At 52.7% G+C, this 25,099-nt stretch overlaps 1 protein-coding gene across 23 annotated transcripts in view; it reads right to left on the bottom strand.

Annotated features, from left to right (window-relative positions):
- The window catches only part of PTPRS (protein tyrosine phosphatase receptor type S), a 211,748-nt gene that overhangs the window by 21,452 nt on the left and 165,197 nt on the right, over positions 1-25,099 (bottom strand). For 6 of the 23 annotated variants that reach the window (XM_043977054.1, XM_043977055.1, XM_043977052.1 and 3 more), the window contains 13 exons: positions 22,977-23,282; positions 21,296-21,489; positions 20,953-20,979; positions 13,512-13,629; positions 11,716-12,306; positions 10,950-11,047; positions 10,275-10,528; positions 9,984-10,077; positions 9,659-9,874; positions 8,952-9,109; positions 7,765-7,776; positions 6,860-6,972; positions 4,523-4,570 (listed from right to left, as the gene is read on the bottom strand). In XM_043977054.1, the coding sequence (XP_043832989.1) occupies positions 4,523-4,570; positions 6,860-6,972; positions 7,765-7,776; positions 8,952-9,109; positions 9,659-9,874; positions 9,984-10,077; positions 10,275-10,528; positions 10,950-11,047; positions 11,716-12,306; positions 13,512-13,629; positions 20,953-20,979; positions 21,296-21,489; positions 22,977-23,282 (2,229 nt within the window). The remainder of the gene's footprint in view (positions 1-4,522; positions 4,571-6,859; positions 6,973-7,764; positions 7,777-8,951; positions 9,110-9,658; positions 9,875-9,983; positions 10,078-10,274; positions 10,529-10,949; positions 11,048-11,715; positions 12,307-13,511; positions 13,630-20,952; positions 20,980-21,295; positions 21,490-22,976; positions 23,283-25,099) is intronic. The other 17 variants (XM_043977072.1, XM_043977076.1, XM_043977074.1 and 14 more) reach the window with 10 other exon arrangements.

Raw genomic sequence — 25,099 nt, forward strand, 5'->3', positions numbered from 1 at the left:
TGGACTTGGGATTTCTCTATCCACTACACAACACTATGAGTGAGTGTGTGTGTGTGTGAGTGTGTGTGTGTGTGTGTGTGTGTGTGTGTGTGAGAGTGAGTGAGTGCATGTGTGCGAGATGCAGAGAGGAAGAGACAGAGATGGAGAGGGGCAGATGGAGACACAGACGCACAGACAGGGGGATGGATAAAAAGCGTTGAGACGTGGCGTGGCACAGGAGGCCGGCCTCGGAGTCAGGAAGCACAGTTCTCTGGGCTGTACCTTCAGGAGCAACGGCGCCCCTGCCCTGGTGGAGATTTCCATGCTGGAGATCCGTGAAATCCCAGGCCTAGGCCAGGGGACAAGCACCCTCCACCCGTCACTCATAGAGGCTGGGGGGTCTTCACGGATGCGGGCACACACAAGGGCCCATCCACGCCTGCTCATCCTCCATGATTCCTGCCCATGTTCCCTAAAAGGGGTTTCCAGGCTGTGCTTGAAGGTCTCTATGAAGGGGGAGCCTTCCTGAGGCTCTGCAAGTCAGGAAGCTTCTCCCATCAAGCCTGCCTTGATGCTCCTTTCGCTCTTCCCATGAGAGCGTGAGCACCTTGGTGGAGGAGGCCCTTCCGGATGCTTTCTGCTCTTTTTGGTAACCGATGAACACACCTGGATGGAACTGGCGTCTCTGCTCTTCTCTCTCAGTCGATTGTGTGACTATAAAATGTGGCTGCCGCTGCGGAGGATTCTCTGGAATCCTGCTTGTCCTCTCGTATTTACATTAAGGAAGCACCAGGTGTGTGGACAGATCCTTCTCAAGGATGCTATAGCGGTGGGACACGGGCAATCCAATGCATGCACAGCTGCAGCTGGGCTCTCTCCCCTCTTCCCTCTTCCCTCATCCTATCTCAGATCAGGAATCCAGACACCATCCCATCTGGGACACCCTCTTCTTCTTCCCGGCCTGGCGGGCAAGCTCCAGAGTCCTCATCCAATCCACTCATCGTCCCAGGACTCCCTTCCCCGATACGCCCCTTCCTTCTCTCACAGAATCTGAGCCCCTTGAGGGAGCTGCTTCTAGTTTTCATTCGTGTCCTCAGTCCTTGGCATAGTGTTTACCACAAACTGTGACAAGCGCTCAATGTGTGTGTAGGTAAATCTGGCCTCAGACACCAGCTGGGTGACGTTGGGCAAGTCACTTAACCCCGACTGCCTCAAAAAAATATACCAAAAAAGGAGGTAATAGTTGTAAAGCACTTAGCACAATGCCTGGCACATACTGGATGCTATATAAATGCTAACTCTCATTACTATTACCAAACGGTTTTTCATTCATTCATTCATTCATCATACGTAAGGACATCCCATCCATACCCCTATGTGCCTACTCTCATGTACAGATATTCACAGATCTATACCTACCTACACACATGTATATATCACAAACATGTACTTCCATACATATATGTATACACAGTATATGCATGTACGTGTAGAGACACACATATATGTACACACATCACAAACATACACCCTCATAACATATGTATGTGTGTTTGTGTATATAGATCACACATATACACCCCATAATATAGGCATGTTGTGTATGTGTTTATGTGTGTGTACATATGCACACACATATATGCATACACTTATATGTGCACACCACAGATCCCTTGGTACATACATGTATACATACTGGTGCATGTGTGTATATATGTGTTGTATACGCCCCCCATAACACCTCTAAACACCCTTGTTCTGAACCAGACCAGAGGCCTTTGGGGTTCTCTTTTCTTTCTCTTCTACACCTTCTGTCCAGTGATTACCCAAAGCATAGAGGATTGCTGAGTCTCTGCCATTTCCCACAGCCTCTCTTCTGAATGCCGGCTCCACAGTCATTGCCTGCTGGACACACCCAGATGTCCCCTCCTGCACCTCAAATCCAACATGATTCTACATCCCAACCCAAACTTATGATGCCTGTGGCCCTCAGACCCGCTTCCCTCCTCCAGAATGATGCACTGCCACTGTGGGCACCACCATCCTTCCAGCCCCTAGGGAGGGTTGGCTGGCCCGCTCTCTCTCCTTTCCCTCACTGCCAACACTCCATGTGCTGCCAGGCCCTGCCGTTCCACCCTCATGCTACCGTTTCCTTTCATCCCCAGGGCTGGTTTGTAGCTTGTGCTCTCGTTACTGCTCACCTAGACTAACACAGCAGCCTCCTCACTGACCTCCCTGACTCCATTCTCCCTCTCCCCACCCCAAAGCTGCCAACCTCATCTTCCTAAGGCACAGGGCTGACCACACCTCTCACTCCTGTACTCAGAAAACCTCTGGGCTCCCATTGCTGCCCAAGTAAAAGGCAAACATTTTAGCCGGGAATTGAAGATCTCAGCCATTTGGCTCCAACCAGTATCTCCGTCTTACTGCTTCTTCTTACCCCTTATGGCTGCTACCGTCTCTTGTGCCCATGGATCTATCTGCAAGTCTTCCCCTCCTCGCCTGCCCTTCAGAATCCTCTCTTCCAGGCTCCCTGTCTCCTGGCTCCGAGAGATTTTGTTCCCCCCCTCAGATATTACTAAATCTTGTCTCATCTTGCACACTCCCTTACTTTGGCTGAAGGCACCACCACCTTTTCCTCCAATGATTCCAGTTCAGCCTTGGCATTGCCCACGACTCCCCCGCACCTGCATATCCATCAATGGCCAAATCTTGCCATCTCTTTCTCCACTACTTCTCTCCAATCCAACCCCTTGTCTCTCCTCATACAGCCTCCCCCTTCGTTCAGGTCCTCACCACCTTCCCCCTAGACTACTTCAGTGGCCTCAAGTCTCTTCCCTACTCCAATCCACTCTCTGCCCAGTGGATCAAGTAAGATACCTATAAAGTGCTTAGCACAATGCCAGGTACATAGTAGGTGCTTAATAAATGCTTTCTTATCGACTGATCTCTCTTTTGGTTTCATCATTCCCTGTCTTGTATTATGTTTATTCCTCCATTAGAATATGAGCACCTTCAGCATAGGGGTGGTTTTATCTTTTCATTCTCAGCGCCCAGCATAGAGCTCAGCATACAGTAGGTATCTAATAAGGGTTTATTGTTAAATATACACACATACTTATATCCTTATGTAAGCCCTCATATATACCTACTCATGAACATATTACTCACTGCCCTCCATGCTCCTGTTATACACAATAAACATATATACACATGCCACTATATATGTACATACACATACATATAGAAATATGCCTTTCCTCATAAATTATATATATATATATGTATCTTTCTATAGATACATATATTTATTTACATGCCCCTCCGATAATCCTGTAATGCTCCTGTGCCTGTCTGGGTACACTTTCAATATACACATGTTTCCAAAGACATACTCCCATGGTTACCCCAGAGATGCTGCATAGACATGATAGACCTGCATCATCAAAGAGAGGTTCTTGCCCATGCATTTCCCTCATGGACTCACAGCCACATACAACCACAGAGCCAAACATGCACATGTTTACTATTTACACACAGCTGGGCTCAGAGAATTCATCAACACCCATTTTAAGCATTTACCACATGTACCCAATAGGCATGTATGCACGTGTTAAGTGAGCATGAACACACACACACACACACACACACATACACACAGAGGCATCTTGAACTAGTACACTGAACTCACATCAGGACTTCCAAGAACATCTAAACTATGTGGTGGGTGAGGAAAGGGGAGAGGGGCACTTCCTTCTATCAGCCTGTGAGGCTCCAGAGAAGGTGGGAGGGAGAAAAGGGAGAAGGAAGAGAGAAAAGGGCAGAGGAAAAAAGAGGTAGAGATGAGGTGGGGATAGCAAGATGGGGAGAAAGAGGAGAGAGGAAAAGGAAAGGGGCAAAAGAGAAGGAAAAGGGGAAAAGGAAAGAGGAGGAAAAGACAGGAAAGGGGGAGAGAAAAAAGAGAAGAGGAGGGGGAAACAACAGAGAGGGAGAAAGAATAAAAGAGACAGAGAAGAGAGGAAGGGAGAGAGTAAAAGACAAGAGCGAGAGAGCAAGAGAGTGAAAAAGAGAAAGCAAGAGCGAGAGTGAAAGAGAGGGAGAGAGCGAATGAGCAAGAGAGCGAAAGACAGTGAGAGAGTGAAAGAGAACAAGAGAGAGAATGAGAATAAGAGTGAGAGGGCGAGAGAGAGAGAGAGAGAGAGAGAGAGAGAGAGAGAGAGAGAGAGAGAGAGAGAGAGAGAGAGAGAGAGAGAGAGAGAGGCAGGTCTCCTCCTATCCCTGGGGCCTGGAACTGCCCACACAAGGTCTCCCCCCAGCCCCTGTGCTTCCCCCTGTAAAACCAGGAGCGCTCCTCTGGGCAGGGCCGGGTGGGCCTGGGGTGGGGGTGGAGGGGAGGTAGGGATGAAATGCAGGGCCTGCAGGATACAGAGCGAGAGAGGGACGAACAGAAAGGGAAGAAGCCAACAGAACTGGGGAGGCGTAACCAAAGAAAACCAACAGAAAAAAATGACCCCCACGGGAACAGAAAGACACAGGAACTAACTTTCAAAGTGAAACTCGGGGTCACTGAGGGGGCTGCTGAGGCCAGAATCTGTAGAAAACAGCAAACAATAAATAAACAAAAGTGCAGGCGCTTTTCTGTTCCGCCCTCCCTCTCAGTCTCCCTCTTTCCCTGTGTGTCTCTGTCTCTGTCCCTCTCTCCCCCCATTTAAATGTCATGCTAATCAAACAAAAGAAAAAGAGCAACAGAAATGTAAGGGGTAAGGCAAAGTCAGTCCTTGTGCTGATGGGAGAGGCACTGTTCGCTTGAGGGAATGGCTAAAGACCAACCACAAGGTCCAAGAACCTTCACTGGCTCCCACTGGCCCCAGGATCAAGCACAAACTTCTCTTCCTGGCATTCAAAGCCTCCACAGTCTGGCCCTGCCTCATCCCCCTAGCGTCTTCATTGCTTGTACTGGCCTCACACCAGGCATGGCATGCTCACTTCTGCCTTTGGCTTGCTTGTTCAGGCTGCCTTTCCAAATTCTAGCATCCCTGAGGACCACCCCCCCTCTTCCAGGAAGTCTTCCCTGACTGCTTTGGCCCACAGGGACTTCTCTCAATGTTGCATTCCCCACACCCTCACCCCCAGCACTGTTGGTACCCCTGCGCACACGCCCTAGCCTTAGCTCTCTCTCTAGTGTGTGTGCGTGCGTGTGTGTGTGCGTGTGTGCGTGTGTGTGTGTGCATGTGTGTGTGTGTGATGCAGCTCTTTCCAATCAGACTCAAGGACAGGGACTGACCACATCTTCTCCTTGGCTCTCTCTCTTGCTCCCTGCATAGCACGAGGCCAGGTACACAGGGGGCCGGTTACATCTTTGTAAAACCAATGAACCACCAGCGAATGAGTAAATTGGCTTCCATTGCACCTCCTGACCCACATGGCTCTTTCTCAGCCTAAGAAAAGGCTTGGATTCCAAGAGCCGCTACTGCTACTGGGGAATTGTCGACTAAGCCAGGATTTCTGAAGGGAAGCACAAGATGCCCCCTCCCCAGGTCCATGTACGCTTTCACTGACTCCTGGGCACTGCAGACACAGGCCGGGCTCTTGTCTCCTTCAAAATAAGGTGTGAGCCCAGGGCCCCGGTGGCTCATTTTGCTAAGCATCCTTACCTGCTGCTGGACATTAGCCCTGTGTGACCTTTAGCCATGGCACTGAGAATACCCCAAAGATGTCTGGCAGGTTCTGTCCCAAGGGCTGGGGCAGGTCATCCTGTGTCCAGTGTTTGGGTGACTATGACGCTAGCCAGTTGGGGTGATTATTCTGAAGCTGAACTAACAGGCCAGGGCAGTGGTTTGGGGCCATGCTTGTCTCAGGTGGGCAGGCTCCTCCTCGCTCTATTATCATCATTATTATTATTGGGAGAGAAGAGAGGGGCACTGGAGGGAAAATCCAAAGGATCGCTACTCTGTTCCATCAAGGGAACATCCCTAGGGGGCATGTCTGCCCTGATTACTTCAGGACAGAAAGGGGAGACAGAACGGGACGGACTGAGTATGGGACACCACTGAACGATAACAGACAGCCAGAAACAAGACCGCCCAGCCCTCCCCCCAACACCAGCCCCCATAACCGAGCATCACAAAAGACTTCTCAGATCATCCCTGTTGGGACAGCTGGGGTGGGCTAGGCTGGGGGCATGTGCCCTGTGGGCACAGGGAGGATAGATGCCAGCCCTTGAGCATGCACACGTGTGTACGTGTGTAAGTAGTCACATTCAGGGGGCTGTGCGGCATTGGTCCCTGGGAGATGTCCCTGCGTTTACTTGTTCACAAGCCGATGGCTTTCCTAGTGGCTGCACCTCATTAAGGACTCCAGGCACATCAACACTCACAATGGAACTCTGCCCCCAAGAAGCTGATAGCAAAGCCTAAGATGGGGAATGGAGGAGGACAAACTATAATTCTCCACTTGTCAAAGATCTTTGAATGTGCCTGGAACCTCTAATCAGGCCACCAACAATCAGCCACGTGTGTTCATTTGAAAAAAAGACAAAAACCAACTCAGCGAGTCAAAAGCTGCTCCAATTCTCTAAATGGAGGTCATCAAGATGCATGGCGTAGGCATGCCCTTTGGCCCTGGTTAGGACTGCTACACACAGCGGGCATGGGAGTCAATGAATTAACTCCATTAAACAGGTAGTGGGGAGGGTAATATGGGGATTGCCCACAGCTGGTGGCCTCTCCTTCATACCTCCGAGGCACCCTCTCTTTGGGCCCTTCCAAGCTCAGGGAGATGTTGGCACGGGCATCGCCCATGTGACTGTCCCCAAGGAGGTCCCAGGTGTCAGGGGCCTGCCGGGCAGAAGGGGAGGACAATGGGAAGGGCCCTGGAATACCTGGTGTCTGGAAATTGATGCGTCTCATTTCCACTGGGTCCTTGGGATGGTGTGGGGCGAGGTCCGCATTGTTCAACAGGCATTTGGTGCGTGGCTCCGAGTCCTTCCGTTTGCTTTGGGGACAGGGAAATGAGACCTCTGAGTGTGCACCTAGGCCAAGCTTTGGTCTGTCTGAAGGACGGTCACTGTGAACCCCTCAGTCTGTGAGTGGGCTCATTCATGCATATGGCGCCTGTGCACAGGCGAATGGTAGTGTGTCTGTGTGGGAGCATTTGGTCTGGCTGTGGTGGGACACAGGACACCTCTGTTCCTCCCCTCGCCTTCAGAACACAGGTTGAGGGCGTGCTTGGCCATACAATCAACTGGTACTTGGGAGTGCACTTTCCAAAGCTCCTTCTCATTCAGTGTCTCATCTAATCCCTCTAACTCCCCTGGTATCATTATCACTGATGTATGGATGGGGAAACTGAGGCTCTGGAGTATGGGAGGATCATAGAATCATAGGGATACTAGGGGTCAGTTAGTCCCACCTTCTCATTTGATACATGAGAGAAGGCTTTGCCTCAAGTCACACAGTGGATCAGGACCAGAACCCAGTTCTCTGCACTCCAGTTCCTGGCCTTGAGCTGGTTTAAGAGACTTCCTGTCTTTGGTGTGCAGAGTCTGAGGGGGCTGGGGTGGGAGGAGGGGGCTAGCCCATTGTTCTCACTGGTCTGTGAAGCCCAGGGGGCACCAGCTGTTCTTGGGGGCTCACTGAGGGGAGGCCCCCTGGTGCCTGGGGGGATGGAGACTATATTCATAGCCCCTCCCTGCTAGTGTTCCTCCTCTGAGGGGTCCACAGGGTGGCCAGAGAGGGGGCCTCAGGTGGGCAGGGGCGGGGGTGGTGGTAGATGTCTGGCTCTTACCTATCAGGTTTACTTTTCCAAAGAGCAGCAAATAGGAGGGGAAAAGAGACACTGTTAGGAAGAGAGGGGTGGGCAGGCTGGATGTCAGATGACCCAGAGGCAGGGGCAGGAAGACAATCAGGGGACAGAATGGCTCTGTTTGTTACTCCAGGTCCCCACAATGTGCCTAGGCCCACATGGGCCCCACTCCTGCCCTTTCCTGAGGGCTTACAGTCAAATCCACCAAGGCCCGGCTCAATCCTCATGGCCCCCAGGATTTATTGGCCAGCTTTCCCGCTCCCCCAGCCCCCAGAGCTCTCCCTCTTCTGACCCTGTCTGCCACCTGGGGCCTAGCCCTCGCTTCCATCCCATCATCTGCTGAACTCTTCTGTTTCCTGGCCATAAGCCCTATTCCCTAAACCAGCCTGGGAGATCCCGAAGGCCAGGGCCTGCCCCCTTCTCTATCTCACTTGATCAACAAAGCTCTGAGCTGCCTGGGCCCTCGGGGCACCGGCCGATCTACACCTGAAGGGGAATCTCAGCTCTAACATCTCCAAGAGATGGACCACCCAGCTTCTGCATGATAAGCTGGATAGCTGAACACTAGGCATTTCTCCCTTACATGGTGCTAACGTCTGTCTACCTCTCGCTGACTCCCGTCCACTCTACTTCCCTTGTCCTGACCTCGGTGGCCAAGGACAGGACAGGCCTTCAAATACTTCAGACAACACCCATGTTCCCTTTGGGGCTCAGCTCTGGACCCGGTCCCACTGATAAGCCTCCAGGACCCAGGGACATCTCCTCCTGGCCCTGCCTGAGGGTGCTGACCCACCGAGTGGATCCCACCCCGAGGCAGGATCTTGTCTCTCCTTCCTCTGCCTCTCAGACTGGGAGCCCCTTCAGGCGAGGGGCTGGGTCTGCTCCCTTCTGGAGACCCTCCAAGGCTAGGCCCTCTCTTCCCCACAGGGTAGCCACATCAGGGCTGGGCCTGCTCTGAGGTCTAGCCTTTAGAACTGGAAGTGGTTCTCGATCGTCTACACTGACCCACTCCATTTGCAGACAGGAAACCTGTGGGCCAGTCTGCCTGGGAGAGGACAGGTGACCCGCCCCTGGTTGCCCTGTGGGCCGGAGGTCAAGCTCTCTCTACCTCCCTCTGTCCCTGGCACTCCTGGGAAACACCTGGGCAGGGGAGGGGAGGAGGGGCTTACTTCTTGTAGAGCAGGATGGCGATGACGATGCAGATGATGAAGACGACGGCCAGGACGGGCCCGATGACCCAGATGAGGCCCTCTTCCCCATCGATGATGGGCTGTGGGTCAGGATTGTCCAGCTGGATGGGGTCGGAGAAGGGGCTGGCCGCGAACGTCTGCAGGGACCATCAAGAGGTCTTTGTTATGGTCAGTCTTCCCAGGGCCTTCCCTCTGGATCCCAGGACTCTCTTCCTCTCCACCCCCCCCCCCGCCCCCCACACTGGGGCTTCATGGTGAGGATAAATCCTGGCCTGGGATCCAATCTGAGCTCGGTCACTAAAATGACAGGACCGGCACCCCTTGGCCAAGTCACCTCCCTTTGAGACTCAGTCTGCTCATCTGTGAAATGGGGGGCTCCCTCAGATATTCTTCCAAGGTCTGCTGAGGTACTGACACCTTTCTATTGTAGTAGTAGTAGTAGTAGTAGTAGTAGTAATGGAGCTATGTGCGGGCCCTGGGCCAAGAGAAGCTTCCCAATTATCATCTCTTTTGGCAGGCAGGCGCTATTATGATCTCCATTTTACAAATGAGGAAACTGAGGCAGGCAGCCTCAGGAGTGAGTACCTGGGGCCCGATTGGGCAGAGCAGACTGGCCTGGAAAGGGAGGAGGAGGAGAAGGGGGAGAGGGAGTGGTCGGGGCTGCCGGGAGCGGGGCAGGGGCTCACAGGCTCTGTCTTCTGTAGCACTGCCAGGACAAAGAAGACGTATTTCTGGCCAGCCTCGAGGCCTTTGTTGTCAAAGCCGCTGTAGTGTCTCTGGTCCCCCAGCTCGAAGCGTGAGGGCAGAGAGTAGAAGCGGGCAGCAATGTAGGGCTTGGGGGCGTCCAGCTGGCGGGAATGGCGCAGGCTCCGCCGGTGCAGCCTTGATAGGTCCTGGATCAGCTAGGAAAGGATGCCAATGGACACTGACTCTGGGGGCTTCCCCCAGAGGCCCTCCTCATCAGTCCCGCTTCCAGGACCCCCTCCCTGAACTCCAGGGCCTCTCCCTCACCTCTTCTAGGTCCATGTCCTCTGGGCTTGCTGGGGGATTCATGAACTGGCCCCCTCGGGTCTTCCGCAAAGGCACCACCACAATGAAGTAGCTCCTGTGGGGGGAGAAGGGAAGGAGAAGAGAGTGAGGGTCCCCACAGACAGAGCCTGGGAGGGAGCTCTGGCCCTGCCTGACTTCTGGTGTGGGGGAAGATGAGGCTCAGGCTAGGAATCCCCCCAACGCTTCCCCCCGGGCCTGTGTTCCAAGGCTGGCAGGCCGAAGGAGCGGGGACGGGAGGGGGGGCCGACGTACTGGACGGGCACGGGGCTCTGGCCGTCGGGCAGCTGCACCGGCACACGGCCGTCGGCCTCGGGCTTATGGGTGACGGCGGGCTTGGAGCTCAGCATGTTGAAGGCCGTCCAGGCGGTGACGGTCTGCTGCAGGCCTCCCATGCTGTTGCCACGGTTGGTCAGCACAAAATTGTAGAAGGTGCTCGGCTTGAGGTTGGTGATGAGTTTCTTGGTGGTGCGGCCATCAACATCGATGTTCAGCCCGTTGTATTGGATCTGGGGACGGGGAGGGGGCTGCAGGTTAGAACTGCCTTCTGGGGCTCCCTTCTGCTTAGGGGCCAAGCCTCCCGGCTGGGCACAACAAACCCCCCACCTCCCCTCCTGCTCTGTGAGCCACAGCTGAGGGCTTCCCTTTCCCACTGTCAGGGCTCCCGGAGACCCTGGGGAGGGAGCGCTTTCTGCTGCTGGCCCCTGCCGGCTCCACCCGGCAAGGCAGCTTGCTGGGCCCTCCCCCCGGGGGGACAGGGCCAAACAGGGGTGAGCTGCCTTCATTTCTGATTAACAGGGAGGGGGGAGTGAACGGCTTCCCACCCTGGGGGTCAGACTACTCGTGTGTGTGTGTGTGTGTGTGTGTGCATGCATGTATGTTCCATTTCTCACCTGTGTACGCTCGGGAAAGGGCAGGCCAGGGACTCACCTTGTAGGGGGTATGGGAGTTATAGTTTTCGGGGAATTCCCAGCTCAGTAAGACTGAGGTCTTCATCACCATCTTCACCTTGAAGTTCTTGGGAGAGACTGCATCATCATTGGAGAGCCACAGCAGGAGGGCAGGCAGGGAGAGATAGAGAAAGGAGAGATAGCAGTGAGGGCGGGGGAGGAGGCGTTGGGGGTGGAGGGCCCGTGGCCTTGGGGAGAGAAGGAAGCCCAGTCGTCCCCTGTTGCCTGCTCGTCCTGCGGTTCAGCTCTCATACTTCTAGCCATTCTGCTCCCTGCCTACCCGAGGTGGGCCCTCTCTACCTAGCCCTGAAGAGTCAAGAGCCCAGGACTGAACGGCGTTGATGGGGAGAGAAGAAGGGGCGAAGAGACAGAGGAAGAGGAGGAGCGGAGGACGGGGGCAGACAGAGGGCACTGGGTTGGCGAGGCGCTGCCCCCCACAGCACAGAGCATGTAGAGAAAGGCGCTTCCCACCTGTCGTGAGGCCTCGCCCCGCCTGGGTGCCGGCCCGGTGTGTCTGAACTCAGCTCCAAGAGCATCATCGAGAAGGAAGGAAGAAAACACCAAAAAACCAGCAGACTTACCTGAGCAGGTGGGCTGGGGGTGGGGAGGGGTGGGGAAGAGGAGAGGAGGAGGAAGAAGGTCTTCAGCTGATGTCGAGGCCTGGGGAGGGGCAGGGGGGGAGCAGCTCACTGCTTCCAACACCAGCCCCAGCCAGAGAGGAGGGCAGGAGAAGTGCTAAGTCCTACCTTGGTCCGGGAGGAACGTCCGATAGCGGACAATGGGGCTGTAGGGCCCGGGGCCCTGACTCGTGTGGGCACGGATTTTAACATCATAGGCTGTGTTGGGCTTGAGGCCTTGAAGGGTGAACGAGTTATCCGGTGACGCGGGAAGCTCTGTCTCCACGGGCGGCCCTGCCGAGCCAGCCTCTCGGAAGGCCACGGTGTACTTGACGATGGCCCCGTTCCTCTCAGCCGGCACGGGAGGCAGCCAGCGGAACTGCACCGAGGCTGCCGACACGTTGCCAGCCTCCAGGATGTGCGGGTAGCCCTGCGGCACGTCCTCAGGGATGCTGAGCTCCTGGGCCGCCTCCTCCCCGAAGCCCGCCCGGCTCTTGGCAGCCAGTCTGAACACGTACGTGGCCCCTTTGTGGATGCTGGTGGCTGTGTATTGGTCCTCTGAGGCTGGGAACTCCAGGGTGGCTAAGGGGGACACATCCTTCCGGCCAAACTGCAGCCGGTAGCCTAGGACCTGGCCCTCAGACCCTGGGGCTGGCTCCCAGCGCACCTGCAAGCTGTTGTCCAGGGTCTGGTGTATGGATAGACTGGGCTTGCCCAGGACTGGAAGACAAGACAAAGAAGGGAGAAAAGGAGAGTGTGAGATAGCTGACTCCTATTTCTTCAGAGATTACAAGACACTTTCATCCTATCGGCCCTATGAGGCTGGTGGTATAAGGCTCACTGCCCCTGTTTTCTAGATGGGGAAACTGAGGCTCACGGGTAACCTTGCCAAGATAGCCCAGAGCCAGGGGAAAGCACAATGGGTTTGCAGTTGTAGGACGAGCGGCTGGGGAGGCAGAGCAAGGCTGACCCTGGCAATGCCGGGAGCCGGCACCAGAGACCTGACTGCCGGGGATCCCGCTGGGCACAAACGTTCCCGAGTCAGGCTGTGCAGGACGTCCTCCTTGGGAAGCACAATGCCATTATGATGGAGAGAACCCTCATTCCTACCACCTCTGTGGTTTGGGGGGTGTGGGGCGGAGGAGAGAGAGCGTCCCTAATGTTCCCATAATCAGCCAGGCTGGGAAGGACTACATTTGTACAACAAGTGTAATTTGAGGGTGGGAGGGAAGTGTTTTATTTCTTGATTGTTTTGGACACGAAAGAAGAAAATGGGATCTATTATAGAATTTAAATGAATGGAGGTGGGAGCCCTCACTCTCCTCGTGAAGGGTGCACGGCACTGGCCTGGAAGACGCATGTTCTGCAACAGCTATTGTTGACTGCGGAGACGAGAGGGATGGGGTGGGGTGGATATTGGGGGATTTTGGAGGGAGACATCCTGACTGCAGTGACTCCTGGTTTCACCCACACAATGGGAGAGATGGGGGTGGGAATATGGAAGCACAGGGTGGTGGAAAGAATGCTAGACTCAGGGGCAGAAAGCCTGGGTTCAAATCCCGCCTCAGGCAAGTCACAGCGCACCTTGTTTGTAAGATGAGGTTGGGGGGGCGTTCAGCTAGGTGGTTTAGTGGATAAAGCACCTGGGCACTGGGGGATTGAACAGCCTGCTCAGGATCACCAGGGCAGTATGTGTCAGAACCAAGGCCAGCTCCCTATCCACTATGCTGGGCTATCTCTACTTTTCCATCCCTCAGATGAAAATACTGAGCCTTAAATGGGGGAAGGGGTTTGTTTGCCCACTGTCCCTATGGGACCAGCAGCAAACCCAGATTCAGACTCTGGTCTTTGCCCCCAAGGCAGGGTCCTTCCCACTCTAAGCAGCCAGTCTTTCTGATGCCCCGGGGCACACGTGCCTCTCTTACCTGTTCCCTTGGTCACCACCAGCTTGGGTTTGCTGCGTGCACCATCACCCTTCATAGTATATGCTGCCACGGTGACGGAGTATGAGGTCTCAGGCTGCAGCTTGTCGATGACCATCTCCTAGCAAGGGAAGAGCCCAAGGGAGAGGAAGGCGTCAGCAGCCCCATGGCTTGGAAGGGACTCCCAGAATATCCCCAGGACATCTGTCCAACCCCCAACCCAGGCTGGTGTACACCCGGGGGAAGAGGGGACCAGGTCTGAGAGAGGTAGGCACACATTCCTGGCATAACACATGCAGATGTCTCTTCCAAGCCTTTCACTATTATACCAGACAAATCTCTCACACATACACACAGACCCAACACATACTCTCCAGATCTGTTTTATATAGACACGCCCTTCAGATTTTCCCTTCTTATACTCATCTATGCTCTCTAAATAAACCAATCAATCAATAACAAGCCTAAATGGTGGCAGAAACACAAGTGATGCTGGCATATGCTACACAACACCAGGACAGAAAGACAAAAGAGATGAGAAGCTTGCAAACAGACTACGGGCCCATTGCAAAGGGACCTCGGCTATACAAATGTCGCTAGGATTCTCTGCTCAAGTCATGGCAACTTGTCATTTCTTTGCTTGCATTAATGCTCATTTCATTCTTCAGAGTGAAGGCCCCAGTGAGGGAAATCACTATCATGGTTTTGATTCATACCAAGAAGATGGAACTGGTGTCCATGGTGGAAATCATAGGCCTCTTAGGGGATTGGGCTACAGAAGGTGAGGAAGTCAGGCCCCCAGGCAATGAACCCCAGGTCCTGAGAGAGTGAGCTTCTAAAAATTCAGAGGGACTAAAATTGTACAAGGCAGGTCAGTCTGGGGAGACGGAAAGTTCTCAGGAGTCAGAAGAGGAGGAAGGGAAGGCAGTGTCCATTTTTAATGTATTGTTTATTTTTAAGAGGGTGATTTTCTTATATAGAAATAATCTTTTAAGTAGGTTTTGAAAGAATCCAATTTGGAGGATGTTAAAATTGTAATACACAAATGCAGTATTCTTTCCTTAGGCACTGAGTCTGTTGATTCAAACAACTTATGTACAACCAACCCTTTGTCTTTCTTACTGTTTTCCCTCTCTGTTTGTTGGCTCTGTAATCTTTATATTTTCTTAGTGATTTTTTTTACATTTCTGCTCTTTCCTCATTCCCCAGAGAGAAAGCCATGATAGAAGTGAAGAGAGAAGGCCCTTTTGCTGGCTAGAACGGGGGAGACTCCTCCTTTTAGTTCTGTCTTCTATTGCCACCTTTTAAAATGGCTAGACTCTATCAGAATACAATTTCTGGTAGACTTCCAGGACTTATTGCTAGCCAGAACCAAGGAGGGGTCCTCTGTCTTCTGTCACCACCTTCTGAAATGGTCAGACTACTGGAGCACGATTTTTGGAACACTTACAGTTCCATATTGCAAATCAAATTGAAAAATGTCCTGGAAAGGGGCAGGGGGAGAGGGTGTCTAAAGAGACCAATGTAAATGCACAAGGGATTCAGCTAACTTAGATGTGAAACTTAAGTAAGTTAAGTTTTCTCAAACTTAGATTTGAAAAAGATACATATAAACAATATCCTACAATTCCAGAAGACTCTTGATGAAACACATTGCCAACCTCCAGACAGAGAGGTAAGAGACTCAAAGTGCAGAATGAGACACATTTTGGGGGTAACACGGCCAACTGAGGAATTTATTTTGCTTGACTATGCATGTTTGTAATGGCCGTTTTGCTTATCTTGCTTTCTCAATGTGGGGGAAGGTGAGAACACAGATGTGCAAATAAAATAAAATTGGATGAAAAACCCCACAAATTTTGATGAAATTTAAAGATGACATACTGTGATGAAATTGTGATGAAATTAAATTAAAAAAGACAGGAGTATGGGGGCAGCAAGGTGGCACAGTGGATAGAGCACTGGCCCTGGAGTCAGGAGTACCTGAGTTCAAATCCAGCCTCAGACACTTAACACTTACTAGCTGTGTGACCCTGGGCAAGTCACTTAACCCCAATTGCCTCACTAAAAAAAAAAAAAAAAAAGACAGGAGCAGAAGATAAAAGACGTAAGGGCAAGTAATAGAGGGGGAACAACAAAAGTGTATAGCCCGGTCCTGTAAGAAGAGCGTCAGGAGTATTAGACCTCTGGACGGTCTGAGGCTGGTAAAGAAAACCAAGGAAGACAAAGCTACCCTGGGGAAGAAAGGAGGGGCCAAGAAGTCATGGACTTGCTGGAGCATGATAACAAACATATGAGGAGGCAGCGCTGATGAGCTCATAATTTGCTTCTGTTTATCTCTGACAAGGAAAACGATCCCTAGTCGATAGGGGACAGAACAAAAATGGCTAACAGGGAGCTTGTTACTCGAGATAAGCAGGGTCACCAGTTGAAGAGGAACTGCAGCCCCGGGTATGGGAAGTGTGGGCTAATGTGGCTGATGGGGTCGTTCTAAGTGATCCTGAGAAAGACTGTGGAGAACAAGTGAGGTATTACAGGACAAAAGGAGGGCAAAATGTTGCCCTGGTTTTCAAAGAAGGGAAGAGAATGGGACCGGCAAACTCTATGCCAGTGACTTTGGCTTTGACTCCTGGCAAAATTCTAGAATGTAAAGGGTTGACCAGTGGATATTTAGAAAGGGAAACAGTGATTGCAGCATCACAGAATATCGGGGTCAGAGGGACTCTTGGAGGCAGGGGGTGGATGTTGTCTAGTCACACCTGTGTCTGAAAAAGAATACCTCTCCCTCTACAAGAAGCCTGATGAGTTGTCACCCAGCCTTTGCTTGAAGCCTTCCAGGGAGAGAGGATCCACCCCCACCCCGCTTCCAGGGGACAGCTCCAATTCTTAGAAGCGGCTAGCATGGCTTCATTAACCATGGTCCATGCTGGCTATTTTTTCCTTTTTTGGGTGCGGTCACTAGACTGGGAGATCAAGGGAATGCCCTATATAGAGTTTAACCTAGATTTCCGCTAAGCATTTGACTGTCTTTAATGCTGTGTTTGTGTGGAGTGAGATGGGCTGGATCATATAACATGATGAGGAAGATTTGGAACCGGCCGAATGACTGGACTCAGACATTTCGTCGTTAATGGTTTGATATCAGCTTGAAGAAGGGTGCCCAGCATACTGCCTCAGGTTACTTGTTCCTGGCCTTGTGCTGTTGGTGTTTTGACTGATGCTTTGTCTAAAGAGATGGAGTGTGTGCTTATTAAATTGCAGCTGCCACAGAGCAAGGGGGGCAAGAAAAAGGGATGGGATGACAGCATCAGGGCTGCAACACTGATGGACGTGTTTCCAGACTAATGAAGTGAAATTTTTTTTTTAAGTGAGGCAATTGGGGTTAAGTGACTTGCCCAGGGTCACACAGCTAGTAAGTGTTAAGTGTCTGAGGCAGGATTTGAACTCAGATACTCCTGACTCCAGGGCCGGTGCTTTATCCTCTGCACCACCTAGCTGCCCCTAAGGAAGTGAAATTTAAAGTTTTTCATTTGGCTTCAGGGAAAACAATCAATCTTACGAGGTGTGAAGGACAGGGCTGGAGAGCAGCTCTCTTGGAAAGACTGGGCCAGGGAGGAGAAGTTTAGTGGCCAGCTCAACAGGAGTCAGCAACAGTGTGATATGGACGACAAAGGAGGACTAAAGAGAAGCCTGGTGTCTTGAGCTAGGATGGTGGTCTCCTTGTCCTCTACCCTCAACAGACCCCATGAACTCAGCTCACCCGGCAGTGACTGAGCACCTCAGATGTGCAGGACCCAGGGCCAGGCCTGAAGGCTTGGTATAGTGCTCTCTCTTGCCCTCCTCTCTCTTTCAGTCTTTCTCTCATTCTCATCCTCAGATTCTCTCCCCCGCCCTCCCCACAGTCTCCTCTCTGTCTGCATGCTTTTGCAGCTATGTGTATGATCCCTAACCACACTCATAACATCTCATGGATAGTCTGAGTGGGAAGGGTTACCCCCCCCCCCAACACCATCCTGGGTGGGAAGCAGGCTTCCTTATGCTCTGCTCTGTCCCACCACAGGGTGTCCTAGCCCGGGGCTTGACAAAGCAAGTGCTCCACAGATGTTTACAGAATGAATGAATTCGTGTCTATGTCACACACGTGGATCCTTTCTCTAAAGCACGTCTATCTCATGACAACCTCTGCACCCCTCCCCCAGGAAGAGCAGATGTTCCTTTACTCACACAAAGGCACAGTCTGGAGACAGAAGCCAAAGGCCCCTCCTCATTTGTATAGAGCTTCCCATTTATGGGAGGCAGGGTGGAAAAGGACTGGGGCTGGTACACACATACCCTTGAATTGCCTCAGAGGGCCGCTTTAGCCTGGGGCACCACCTCAGCCCCTTAACCCCCTACTCCTGTCTTCAGGGACTCTTGGCCTTCTGAGCTTCCGGAAAATACTATTCTACACAATCACAGACCATCCACCGCTGGGATTAGAACCCCAGGCTCTCAGACCTACTCCAGACGACCTCCTGAGTTTTCTCTGTATGGTCTTTGGAGGAGAGACTTTGCCAGGCATTACCCACCCAGTTCTGGACTCCAGCAGCTGAGTGCACACACTTGGATGCACACACATCACCCAGGCCATGCACACACTCATTTAGGGACGTCTGGGATATCTGGGGCTGGCCTCAGCTCTCTCACTTTGAGGATGCCTGGCTTATATCAAACAAGGAAGATGGGAACAGCACACACAGTAGGGATTCCCCCCAGGGTTTCAAAGGGCCGGGCCACCTCCTCCTCTTCCCCCAGCTTCTTGATCAGGCACCATCTCAGCCCTCTCTCTTCCCATCCCAGCAGAGCAACCCATACCCTTTGGAACCTCTAAAGGTATTAACAAGGAGGAAAAGCATCCTGGCAAAAAGAGCCTGGCGGGGTTCTCTTGGGCAAAAGAAATCAGGCAGCAAGGATTTGAGGGTGTTTCATGAGAGCCTACATCTTGGGGTTTGATTTTCCCCTCGGGGGGAAAGGAGGTCGAGTCGATATTACAAAGAAATGGACAATGCCAGAGCAGCACTAGCCCTTGGGGATAGGGCAGTTCAGCAAGTGCAAGGGGCTACCTGCCCCCAGGACCCCTGTGCACAGAGTTCTCTAAGGGGTGAAGCGTTTTCCCACAGAGGATCTCTGCTATGCTGCCACTGCCCCATGATCAAGGCAGGGGCTTGAGACAGCATGAAGCCACAGGGCCACTGGCCTAACAGCTTCAAAGGACTTTGGGGAGCATCTGGTCCAAGTGGTTTATTTTACAGGCGAGGAGAGACTGAGTGAGGCCCAGATGAGGCAAGCAGCCTGCATGAGGTCAGTGGGCTCAGCTGGGATTAGAAGCCAGGCTTCCTGACTCCTCCTTCACCGCCCTTCCTGACCCCAGTGGATGACACAAGGCATCGAGGTGTTGTGGGAAGAGCACTGGGCTGGGGCTCAACTCACTCCCCAAGTGACTTCATCACTGGGCAAGCCCAGAGTGAGAGTGAGCTAAGATATCGAATTATCGCATAGATAAAGGTGATGATAATAATAATGGTAGCTGTTAGCATTTACAGGCTACTTTAGGATTTGTCAAGTGCCTGGGAAATATCATCTCATTTGAGCCTCACAACAACCCTGGGGTGGTGCTATTTTCATCCCCAATTCACAGAAGAGGAAACTGAGGCTGAGTGAAGTTAAGTGATTTCCCCACAGTCACCAGCTAAGTGTCTGAGGCAGCATTTGAACTCAGGTCTTTCTGGCTCCCTGTCCAGTGCTTTATCCACTGAGGAAAGAGAGAGAAGTAACATGCCCAAGGCTACAAAAGGTAATAAATGGCAGAACCCAGATTCTGTGCATCCCACTTCCCTCAGAGTGAGTGTTACCCCACACAGCCTGGGGCTGCTCTTTCAGCAGTTCTGGTAGGGGAGTCTTGTCTCCTTAATGAGACAAGGAAATCCTTGGGGTCAAGCCAGGGACTTGTCCCACCACAGTGGAGGGCACTGGACTGGAGCATCAGGAAAGCTGCGTCCAAATGTTGCCTGGGACTCTCAGCATGAGCACGCGCCTCTGTTTTCCGACCATAGAATGGGGGCAGCAATCCATGCGCTAACCACTTCAGAGAGCCATTTCGAGGAAGCCCTTAGCAGAGCCTCAAGTCTATAAGGACGTGGGCTCTTATGGAGATGCTCCCTCTCGCTGGCCCTTGGCCTCTGTTCTCTAAAATGGGTGTCCTACCTTCCCCAAAGTGGTGGGGGGCAAAGCTCTCTGTGCATTCTAAAGCATTAGAGAAGCAAAGCTGTTTTTATCCTCCTCCTCCTCCTGTCTTCTGAGCACAGGATGGGGACCCTGGCACCCTGAATCTTCAAGTGTCAGAACGAGAAGGGACCTTAGAACACAGAACTCAGACTGTCAGAGACGGGAGGTCCCTTTGAACAGAGAATATTAAAGCTGGGAGAGACTTTAGGACAGAGAATGTCAGAGGTGGGAGAGCTCTTAGATCATGGACATTAGAACATTAGAACACAGAATGTCAGTGCTGGGAGGGGCCTTGGGAAACAAAATATTAGGACTGGGAGGGACCTTAGAACGTAGAATGTTAGAGCTGAGAGGGACCTTGGAACATTGAATGTAGACTATCAGAGCAGGGAGAATCCTTAGAACAAAGAATGTCAGAGCAGAGAGGGCTTTTGGAACAGAAAACATCAGAGCTGGGAGGGCTCTTAAAACACAGAATGTCAAGGCTGGGAGGGTCACACAGTGTCCGAGCAGGGAAGGCCCTTAGAGAACAGAATGTCAGATCTGGGAAGGGCCTTAGAACATGGAATAGAAGTGCTAGGAGAGTCCTTGAAGCACAAAATGCCCAAGCTGGGAAGTCCCTAAGAACATAGAATGTCAGGGCTGGGAGGTCCCTTAGAACCCAGAATGTCAGAACTGGAAAGGCTCTTAGAACATGGAATGGCAGAGCTGGGAGGGCCTTAGAACCCAAAATGACAGTACTGGGAGGGCCCTTAGAGCCCTTCTGGTCTAAGCACCTCATTTTATAGGGGAGAAAAACAAGTTCCATGGAAGGGAAGCCCCTTTTTCATGGTTGGGAGGAGGCAGAGCCAGTCTTCAAACCTCAGCGTTCCCATTCCCAAGCCACTGTGCTCTCTTCTCCCCATAACAGAGGTGGGGACACTTGGCCAAGCCACAGGCAGGGGAGAGACCAGACTTGAAGCCCAGGTTCCTGAGCGCAAGCCTGACATGGGAGATGACACACTGTCCTCTAAGCCCTGGGAGGAAGCCCTCCTGTGGTGCTGGGGGTGGGGAGGGAGGGAGGGAGGCTGAGCGGGAGGCGTGCAAGGAGGCGTGCAGAGGCCATGGACTCTGAGGGGGTGAAGCACGGCACGGCACGGCACGGCACACGAGGCGGGCAACAGGAGAAGATGGTACTCACGTATTCAGCTGTATCATCTGTTTCCCACTGGGCAGAGAAGGAGAGAGGAGTGAAGGTGAGAATACAAAGAGGCCAGAGGGGAGAGGAGGAGAGGAAAGGGAGGGAGACGGAGAGCCCTGGGAGGAAAGAGGGCTGAGGAATGAGGGGGAAAGTGAGAGAGGAAAACGGAGAGAGCCAGAGACAGCGTAAGGCCGACGTGCCTCTCCTGGCTAGAGGAGGTGAAGAGCAGAGTCCCAGCAAGAGGCACAAGAGGAAGGAGGCAGTGCGGGTCTGGGGGCATCTCTCCAGCCCTTCTCCTGTCCTAGCCCACCCCTCCAGCCCCTGACCTCTCCACCGCACCCACCTGGGCGTCAGCCAGCATGACATCTTTGATCTGGGGCAGTCCCTTGGCCTCGCCATTTTCCATGCGGACGTAGTGGACCTGATAACCTCGGATCTGTCCGTGTTGCCGGCTGGGGACAGGTGAGCGCCACAGCACCCTGATGGCTGTGGAGTTGAGCACCTCCACCTCCACCTTGCGAGGGGGCGCACTGGGCACTAGAGGGACAGGGAGACAGGAGGAGGGAAGGAAGGGAGGGGAGGGGGGGCGGGGTCCAAGGTTAACACCAGCCAGACCCCGGGCCACCACCTGCTCACTTGGAGCCACGGGTACCCCACGGGTACCGTGGAATTCACCATGGCTCTGAATGTGGGCAGGGTGGGGCTGGGTCTGGGGGCTCTGGACCCTGAACCCACGTAGCTAACCCTGCAGAGTGTGGCAGCACCAGCCCTCTGGAAAGTGGGGGTCAGGGCCCGCAGGAACCCTGGGCATCAGGCAGTGGAGCCTCTTCATTTTGCATGTGAAGGGACTGAGGCTCTGGACAGAGGAAGGCCTGTGCCCAAAGACACAGGGCGGCTGAACCAGTGGCAGAACTGCTGAGTGTACACCTGGGTCCCCTGACTCCAAATCCTGCCTGGCGCTGGGCTGGGAAGCCCCGACTCAGGAGGGAGGGGCAGGATCCAGACTACTGCTCGAGGGGAGGCTCTGGCTCGGGGGGCATCTCTCCAACGTTGCCCCCAGCCCATCCCAGGGTCAGGCTATCTCTGGGACACTCCCATTCCCAGGCTGGGCTGAATGCACCCAAGCACCAGGTCAGGATTTATCTAGGAAGCTTGGAGTTCAACCGGTGTCTCTAACACCCACAAGTTGACCTAATGGGCCTTGTGGGTCTCCCCCTCTTCCTGCTTCCCTGGGGCTGTTATGGGGCTGGGAAGGTATTGAGGACCCCTCTCAGCTGTCCTTGGGGGTGGCACAGGATGAGGCTAATGCTAGGGATCCTCTGGAGCGTCAAGAAGGCCTACCTCTCATCTTTGCACAGAACGGGCTCCTTACTTGGGGAAAAACCAACCCTAACACTTCTCTCCACCCCGCCCCCCTATAATCTCCTTGGTGCCATCAGCCCAGGGGGTAAGGCAGGGCAGGTATTATTATTGTACCAATAGGACAGCCTGGGAAACTGAGGCTCAGCAGGACAGAAAAGGAGCTGCTCAGTCATGCAGAGAGTGAGGGGCAGGGAAGGGTCCTGTCCCTTGCCTGCTTGCCCTTGGTGTGGGGTTCTTCCCCAAATCACAGAATGTGATGTGATTATACGAAGTATCATAGGAAATATTATGATTCTATAAAAGGGACTGATCCAACCCTCTCATTTTAAGGAGGTGGAAATGGGGTCTGGAGAGGAGACCTGACTTGCTGGTATGAGGCGTGGATACTGGAGCCTGAGGGACAAGGGAAGACAGCTAGCTTTGGGTCACCCTGCAAGCCTAGGCCTTCAGAAACTGGCCGGACCTCACGCTGGGCTTTTCCATCCCCCAGTTACTTACATTCTTGTTTCCCCTGCGGCAGGGTGTGGGTGCCTGCTAGGAGGAAACTCCTGCCCCCAGCCCCGGTCACTGGACCCGGGTCTCATGGGGGGAGCAGGTGCTGGGCTCAGGGCACGTCGTCAGCCCCCCTCCCCCCGCCCCCCGGGTCCCTGGGGGATAGTTACCGTCTTCGTCGGTGCGGATGATGATGGGCGAGCTCTCGGGCCCTGGTCCCACGGCCGTGTGGGCCACCGCGGTGATGCGGTACTCAGTCCACTTCTCCAGGGACTCCAGGAGGATCTGCGTGGTGCTGGGGGGGATCTGCTTCACCTCCCGGGGATGCGGGTCCTCAGAGTCCAGGGCTCGGTAGCGCACGCTGTAGCCCGCTAGGTCACCATTTTGGCTCTCGGCGGGCGGCGGGCGCCAACTTACCAGAATGGCCGTGGATCTGGTGCTGACGCATTTTACGTCTTGAGGGGGGGCGGACGGTTCTATTGAAGGGGGAGAATTGTGGGGGGGGGAGGGGAGGGAGGGAGGGGAAGGGGCAGGGGAAGGGGGAAACAAAAGATGGGAAAGATAAAAAAAAAAAAGAAGATGATAACAAAACAAACAGAAATAAAACAAACCCAAAATGAAATAAAATGTGTGTGGAAAAAACCAAACAAACTCAGCTCTGAAATGAAAAGCCCAGATGCAGCGGAATGGACCCTGGGTGGAGGGTCAGAAATGAGACCAGCCCTGCCCAAGGAACCAAACCGAAATCTGGCACACGACACGGGGATGCTAGCCAAGAGTTTTGTCTCCCTCTGGAGGAAGGCCTCTGAGTTCTATGCTCAGAGGGCCTGGGAAAGGCAGAACGGACAGGGTCTTCCTCTGAAGGACTGGAGAAGGAGTGGCCCAAAGGGGGGATAGAAGGGAGATGTCTCTGATTTGGTGGAAAAGACTCTGATTACCTCCCAGTTTAGAACTGGAGCCTTTAGAGAGAACTGATTGAAGGAGGTGATGAGAACCTCACATGGAGGAAGATACCCAGAACCCTTTTCTAGCCTCATCTGTAGTGAGACGCCTGGGCACCATCCCCAGTCTCACCTGAAGAGAGACATCTATAACTTTTTCTGGACTCACATGGAACAAAATGCCTAGAACCCTTTCAACTCTTTAAATGGCGTGAGTTACCTAGAACTCTTTGCAGTTTTGTCTGGACCGAGATACCCAGCTATACACCTTCCCTGGAACAAGACACCTAGAACCCCTTCTCAGGTCTCATATACAGTGAAATACTTAGAACCTCCCCAAAGCTAACGTGGGAGGAATTTTAGTTTGCCCAGCCTTGCCTGGAACAAGTTACCCAGAACCCTTCCTAGCATCACTTGGGAAGAGGTACCCTAAACTGTCTTCACTTTTATCTGGAAGGAGGCATCTGGGAATGATATACCTAGAACCCTTCTTCAATCTGAGGAACTGAATGATATACCTGGAACCTCTAAGCCCAGAATCACCTTAAGAATGTTACTTAGAAAGCTCCTCTAGCCTCAACCAGAGTGAGATATTTAACCTCCTTTTCTAGCTTCTGATGAAGAACTCTAGGCAAAGCCTGAAATGATATACCGATCTCTTCTCAGACTTGACAAAAATTAGTCACCTAAACTTCTCCTCAAGCAATGCACGTAGACTCTTCCAGACTCACTTGGAATGAGTCACCCAATATCCCTCCCAAGCCTTTCTTGGAGTAAATCACTTAAAACCCTTTTCTTGGGTTGTTTAAAACAATGATCTAGAACCCTTCTCTAGCCCTGTTTGAAGTGACTTAGGAGAAACCCCTGTTTTATCAGAAGGGAGATGCCTAGATCCCTTCTCTAGTTTTGCCTGGAATGGAATATCTAGAATTCCTTCCCAGACTTAGGAGAGGCAACTAGAACCTTATCCTAGCCTCACCTAGAACACATGCAGAAACCTTTTTCAGCCTCACATGAAGTGAGATATGCCTATTAAGCAGCACCCAAAGGGAGACTTAGAAACATTCCCAGACTTGAGCAAAGTGAGATACCTCGAACCTCTTTCCAGATTTGCCTGGAGCAAGACATCTAGATTGCTTTCTCTGTTTCCCTTGAAGCAAAATATCTCCTACAATCTCCTAGCTTTGCTTTAAGCAAGATACCTAGAACCCTTCCCCAGTCTTGCTTGAAGCAAGACGCTTAGAACCCTTCTTCCATCTTGGCTGGAGGGATACATTTAGGAGTAGAGGAATTTCTTTTTTCCCCAGACTTGCCCAGAATAAAAAGTCTGGGACACCTCCTCCATCTCCCCA

This window comes from Dromiciops gliroides, chromosome 1 (assembly GCF_019393635.1).
Source record: "Dromiciops gliroides isolate mDroGli1 chromosome 1, mDroGli1.pri, whole genome shotgun sequence".
Lineage (NCBI taxonomy): Eukaryota > Metazoa > Chordata > Mammalia > Microbiotheria > Microbiotheriidae > Dromiciops > Dromiciops gliroides.